We start from the raw sequence: 7,333 nt of genomic DNA on the forward strand, positions 1-7,333 counted from the left end.
TGTATATTTTAAACTTAAAAAGATAAATTTGCATGCGTGAAACATTACACAAATGATCATCGCTAGTCTTTTTTATATCTACTATGTTTGCTACAATTACCTTCGTCTTATGGAGTCTTACTACTTTCATTGTCATTTTAGTCCATCGTCTCTACAGTAGTAGTTTGTTAATGCATGTTGGATAAACATGTTTTATTTTATTTCTTGTTTAGTGTAGTCTTAAATTATTATGTCTTCTTATTTGTAATTTCTTATATTAATTGCAACGATCAATTTTACCTTTCAATTATTTCTCATTCTTTTACATTATATGATTTAGTATTTCAATATATAGTAGTAATGTAAATTTTTAAGAATTGTTGTTTTAAGGATTTAATTCATAATATACGCATTATGAGTGAGTGCAAATTTTTTTTAACTTCACTTACAAATGATAAGATAAAAAAAAAGGACGAAAATAAATCTCTTGAGGTTATTAGATATTTCAATAGTTGTTATTATTCTTATTTAATTAATTTAAAAAAAAATTAAAACTAGTTTGATTTGGTTTCCACTTTTTGAAAAAATTGCCAAACCAACTTCCTCAACTCGAATATAAATTTAGAAATCGATAAATATTTTTATTATTTTCAAATGCCAATAAAAGGAATGATATTTGTAAAACAAAAACTAAACAAGAAGAATAAAAGGGTCTTCTTCTTTGTTTAATTATTTCATTAATATCTCCACTATTTTATTGATTATTATTACTAATGCATTTCATTAATCTTTGCTTTTTTCATGCTCCAAGCATTTAACTTCTTGATTTTAACATCAATTGTTCCATTATTGAACACATGAAGGTGTGCTTTATCATTGATTGCCAAAGTTGGATAAACTCTTGTTGTGATGCATGCTTTTCCTTGTGCCCCAAAACTCTCCACCACAGAGTGATCTATCTACGAAAAAACAAAAGAATACAAAAAGAAAAGTATCGATAAGAGTTTGATTTTGTATCTTTAAAATATTGAACTCAAATTTCAAATGAAAGAGTTATATAATGTAGTAATTATTAATGAGTTCGTTTATTTAAGATTTTTTTAAAATGATTTTTATAGTATTTTATATTTTTGTTATAATAATTTTAAAAAGAATTTTAAAATTAAAGTTTTATATAAAAAATTAGTTTATTTTAAAATATCATTTTAATTATTTTATCTATTTACTACAATTTTTTGGATAATGAAATTTCAAAAAATGATTAAAATAAAAAAAATATATTTTGAGTAGTTCTTCATAAAAATTATTTTGAAAAGATATATTTAAAAAAAAATGTGATTTCTATCTTGTTAAAATATCTAAATTATTGAATGTCAAAATTATTATTTTTAATTGGTAACAAATACGTCTAAAACAACTTCTAATTTTTTTAAGTAAGTTTTCATAAAAATTATTTAAAAAAATATAAAATCAAATTACTTTTTAAAAATCTTAAACAAAATGACTCGATATATATTTTTAATAATAATTATTCATTTCTCAATAAAAAAATACTACATCCGATCCTTATTAAAAAAATGGAGGATTTTTTTGTACTATTTATAAAAAAAAATTCACAACTTTTGAGATCTATTTATTGCTTAAAATATTTTTTTACTCTTTATTTAAATATTTGTCTTTTTAATATGTACAAATGCATTCATTGTATCATAATTTTCTACATGGGTATATATAAAAAAATGTCTATAGAATCACCATAATAAATAACTTTCATTAGTTTTGATGTTTTTTTTTTCCTTCTATTATTAAGGTAGGTTCGGAGGTAGTCTAATGTAGCACTTACCAAACTTCTTATTGACAACTCCTCATTAATAGGGTCTACATCCACAAAAGCTCCATAATTGGCCAAGTCATTATTGTGATTCAAAGAAGACCTATGGAAAATACATATAAGTTGCTTAAAATTGAAACTTTGTTATAATAATTTAATGGATAATGAAAGTGGAGGGACATGTACCTTCTTGTGTCACAACACATGAGCACCACATGTTTTTTGTTACCTCTAAATACCTTAAAGAAAATTGTTGTGTATTCTTTCATGTCCTTTGAAGCCAAAACTAGTAAACCAAATGGTCCCAATCCTACTACACCTTTTACTTTTGAACCATTTTCCTTACATAGATGTTGAGGGTCCAATTTCCAACTAGGGTCTAAGACTTGTGCCTTTTCAAGCTCTTTCACTTCAAATGAAATTTCAACATCAGCCTGCAAAGGAAATGGCACGCTTATATGTTTGTTTCAACACATTTTGTTGTGGTGGCTTCCACTATATGATCATGATTTATATTGGTTTCAATTGTGATATTTAACTACTCTAAAGTGGGTGAGTAGTTCAAATTTAGAGGGTAAAAACAATATCAACCCTTCTTAAAAAAATAAATCATAAATAATTGCTTATAGAAATTGCTTTACCCTAAACCATAAATAATTGTTGATTTCTTTGTAGTTTGAATATAACAAAATAATTAAAATTATATTTTAATTTAATTTATCGTCCAGACATTTGTAGTTATCTAATTTTGAGTGACGTATTTTATATTTTATTTTCAAAAAATAAATTATTTGACTAACCAAGACTTTTTACATTAAACTTTTAAAGATTAGTGCAATTTAGCTAAACTAAATCGCAACAAATAACATGTTTGTGAAAATGTGAGAACTTTTATATTCTTGACTTTTGAGTTTAATTTGATAAATTACCCAATTAATTATTTTGAAGTCACATTATTTTTTTATATTTAATTATTTTGTAAATAATTTGAATTTTTGATTAATTTTGTCTTACAAAACTCGTACCCATCTTTTTCTCATTGGTTAAATAAGAATTCTCCCTTTTTAAAAATGGCAAAAATCATAAACATGAGCAATTATTATTATAAATCAATTATTCTTACTCATTAAACCATTTACAAATGAAAAAAAAAGTAGTTGGTTGTACTAAATTAAAATATTTAAACATTAATCACTAATTTAAACTCAATTTGTTAACAAAACTAATTTTACAAATTAAAGATCATACAAACTACTGAATTTCACCTGTGCAGCTGTCACACCAAAAATCTCAAGCATTTTTCCTCCCTTTAACACTTTAGAGTGCAAGTTAACATGGTTGCTACGTAGTTTTTCAATTTCAACTATAGGCCATTGAATCAATTGCTTCCCAGATTTATGAAGCCAAAGAGTCCTAGGAATTGCCTTCAAATTCATGTGCATGTATTTGTTTAATCAATATTTGAAGCCAATAATGAAACATTAAAATTTATAACATTTTATCCAATCATTTATACATAATTCATAAATAAAAAAATCAACACCCAATAGTAAATAAATTGAAGAATTATAATGGTGAAATATTTAAACACATTTTATATTATGGTTTTAAGCTAGCAAAAATTTACTTTTTTTGTATAATTAAAAGGGAAAATCCAATAAAACTATATAGAAGCAAAAAATTCTTACCTGAATTCCAGACCATCCTTTTTTAACATCATCCTCTTGAATTGAAGATTCATTAATCCAACCCCATAAGACCCTTCTCTTTTTTTCACCATCATAAAATGTTTTAGATGCATAAAATTTTCCATAATCATATCTTAGTACCAATGATAACTCATTATTAATTTTGTCAAATCCCTTATCAGGAACAAACACATCCTTAATAGTGTCATAAGTACCAATAAAATAATAATCATGTGACACATCAATTAAACTAACCTTGACCACATGCCTAATACCATAACCATTATTAATTGATATATCAAGTCCAATTGAACCATTAATCAAAACAGGGAAAAAATCAGGACACTCCCACATTCCAGTATTTTTAGCTGAATAAAAAGGATTTTTATCTTGAATCCAATTAAAAAAATCTTTACTTTTAAATAAAATTAAAATCCCCTTATCCTTTTTTTGGCTTCCAATAAGTACTCTCCAAAATCCATCATGATGACCAATCCAAGCAGTGGTAGGGTCTCTAAATGAAGTTGCATTAATTTTGTTAACATTATTTGGTTCCATTAAAGGGTTATTAGGTGATTTTATCCATTCCCTAAGTAATGGGTCAGACACATTTTTGGGTATGGCCAAATTTTGAGTTTGGTGTTGATTAATGTCAATTCCTGTGTATAAGATTTTTGGTTTGTCATTAGGGAGAAGTGTGGATGAACCTGACCAACAACCATTGATATCATATGATTCACTTGGAATAAGAGCATGTTGTAATGATAACCAATTCACTAGATCCTTTGAAATAGAATGGCCCCAAACAATACTATTGTTGCTCCATATTGCTCCTTTTGGATTGTGTTGGTAGAACATATGGTATAGTCCCTTGTATCTCATAGGGCCTAAATTCACACACAAAAGACCAATTAACATAGGTTCTAAGTTTTTCTTTTAAAGCATATGTATTAAGTATTTTTATTACATATTATTATATACACTAGTGAACATAAGACATTAACATGTTCAACTGTTTGTTTTTCTTGATAAAAAAAAAAAACATTTATTTGGTTGAATATAAATGGTAAAATTAAAAGACTGGAATAACACAAATATGCGTATTTTCTTTACATACATATAGATATGAGTGTGATATGATTTTGTAAATGACACATACAACATTTTTCTTTAATTATTTAGTTCAATTTGAGATGAGATGATGATATTTAAATTTAAGGTAAAGAGTTTAATACGTAAAATATATATAATATAGTCAAAGTAGATCCTTTTCTTCCCATCTTAGTTATTAAGAATGTTTGAAAAGCTATTAATTTGGTATAATTTAACTATTATCTAATTATATATGCATAGTTAATTTAAAAGATTTATTTACTTCATCCTTTTTATATTGGTGTGTATGTATGTGTAAGAGAAACATGACCAAGAGTATAACTAACCATTAGGGTCTTCAAGTCCATTCCACCATATATTTCAATATGTGCCAAGAGTAAAAAAAAAACAAGAAGCAAAAGAAAAACCATTAGATAAACATGTAAAAGAATAATGGAGGATGAGTGAGACTATCATCATTAAAGGAGGTTAATTAAATTAAAATTAATGAAGTTGAACCAAATACCATTCATCCAATTCTTGTGAGGTTGGAAGTGAAAAGAAGGTTTATATGTTTGGTTCAAAGAATGAGTTTGATGGAAAGCTTCAATATGGGCAACACCATAGAAAAGAAAGAAGGAAAACATAGCCAACAACCAATAAGTGCCCATGTGGAGGCGTTTGTAGGAATGACTAAGGAAACTAGTGACTTGTAAGCACCTATTTATAGATAGAACTTGTTGTAAGGACAACATGAATGCATTTTGTTCAATATATAAATTATCTTCACCAAAATAATTATTGAATATATAGTTATCTTACTTGTATCATATGTTATTTAATATTTATTTTTTATTTAATATAAAAATTCTTATTCGCATTTGATATGTTAATATTTTTACTGTAAATGTACTTTTAATTATTTGCATTAATTTTAAGAGACAATTATTTATGTTTGAATGAGTAAAAAAACAAGATTTACATATATTATTAGTATTTGAATATTACAAATAATAAGTTTTGATGTACCTTTGAGATGTTTTTAATTGGCTAAATTCATTATAAAGTTTTTAAGAATAGGCAACAACTAGGTCATTTGTTTTAACTTATTTAAATTTATTTATCGACATAAATATTTTATATAATGTGTGTAGAAAGACCTGTAAAAAATAGTATTTAAAGTGTTTCAGATGTGCCCTTGTGAAAATAGTAAAGAATCATGCAATTTATTTTCAAATGATAAATAAATTAGGAAAGTAATCATAAACTAAAATATTTTGAAGAAAAAAAATTTACTGGATACTTTAGATAAAAATTTATATGACATAAATAGAATGCAAATCTATTTTACATTAATGTGTCACGAAATTATTGTAAGATATTTAAAATCGGTAGTATGACACTGACAAAAATAATGATTTTTGTACTAAAAATTAGTGTATATCTATTTAAATTAAAACAAAAATACATCTTTAATTTTTTAAGTTTAATTTAATTTTTTAGATCCCTTAATTTTTTTTTTTTGATTTAATCATTTAAAGTACATTTAATTTATACCACTAGTCTTTAAGATATAATAAATTAAACATGCGATCCTTTAAGTTTGAATTTTTTTTGGATTACTTTCATAAAATGTTAAGATCTAATTGAAACATCGTAATAAATTACTTGTCCAAGTTACTCTGCATGTAAAGGAAGTTAAAGATATTGATAATGTTGATAAACCTTTATTATCTCGTTTTAAAAGTTATACATGTATTTAATTTGTTGTAGAAAAAAAATCAAGTAATATATACCATTTATAAGATTTGATTAATGTTTTCTGAAACATTAGTATGAATGACATATTATTGCAGTATTTGATAGAGTTTTTAATTATCATAAGACTTTAATTAAACTAATTGTTGTCAAAATTAATATAAAAAATTAACCATGCAAATATAATGCAACTTAAAAAACTAAATTGAGATAAAACAAATTTAAAAGACCTAAGCCATAGTTGAATTAAACTTAAAATGTTATAGACATATTTTTGCTTAGAGTTTTTGTAAAACATTAGAGAATCTAAAAATAACCATCACTCATATGTATTAATTTAAAGGAAAATATACATTGACTTCATATGAGTTCTCTTTAAATGACACATACATCCTCTAATTTTGAAAAAACATTTACATCTCTTATATTAACTAAAAAAACTACAACAAATATTTTTTTTATTATATTTACATCTATTTATGTCATTTATTATATTTAACGATTATAATTTTTACTTTAATTTGTAGAAGTACGTATAGTATTTATAATTTTAAAATGTGCAATTATATTTTTAGTGGCACAACTAGAATGTGTATTTTAATATATTTATTATAAATGATAAAGATGTAGGTGTAACAAAAAAATATTATACCTAATTTTTTGTAGTGAATATATAAAAAATAAATGCATTTTAAAAACTAAAAATTATAGAAAGTAAATGTAATTTACTTAATTTGAAAATGGTTACCATTAAAGTAAAATTCTTCTGTAAATATTTTGTTTTAGTAAGTCGATTAAACTAAACGTTTGTTAGATAAAGAAAATAACTCCTGAGGTGTGTACTAGAAAAAAAGGGGATGCTAATAGCAAATTGCGTGGGTTTATCGAATTAAGCATCCCGTAAAAAAGCATATACCCTAGTTTACTTTCTTTCTTCAAATCGCGCGCGCTCCTCCCTTCTTCGCCGGGAACCTCCGCAGCGGCG

The 7,333-nt window shown here is 24.8% G+C and overlaps 1 protein-coding gene across 2 annotated transcripts; it reads right to left on the reverse strand.

Annotated features, from left to right (window-relative positions):
* Positions 1-595: 595 nt before the first annotated feature.
* On the reverse strand, positions 596-5,305 carry LOC101504789 (beta-fructofuranosidase, cell wall isozyme-like). 2 transcript variants are annotated; one of them, XM_004515255.4, is made up of 7 exons: positions 5,117-5,305; positions 4,938-4,946; positions 3,499-4,385; positions 3,076-3,234; positions 1,997-2,244; positions 1,823-1,913; positions 596-934 (listed from the first exon to the last, which is right to left on the reverse strand). In XM_004515255.4, the coding sequence occupies exons 1-7, from the start codon at positions 5,259-5,261 to the stop codon at positions 794-796; spliced, it is 1,680 nt and encodes a 559-aa protein (XP_004515312.2). In that variant the 5' UTR covers positions 5,262-5,305; the 3' UTR covers positions 596-793. The 2 variants fall into 2 exon arrangements, with proteins under 2 accessions (XP_004515312.2, XP_004515311.2); XM_004515254.4 differs by having other exon boundaries at positions 596-938; positions 5,117-5,303.
* Positions 5,306-7,333: the final 2,028 nt, after the last annotated feature.

This window comes from Cicer arietinum, chromosome 7, assembly GCF_000331145.2.
Source record: "Cicer arietinum cultivar CDC Frontier isolate Library 1 chromosome 7, Cicar.CDCFrontier_v2.0, whole genome shotgun sequence".
In the NCBI taxonomy this organism is placed as follows: Eukaryota; Viridiplantae; Streptophyta; class Magnoliopsida; order Fabales; family Fabaceae; genus Cicer; species Cicer arietinum.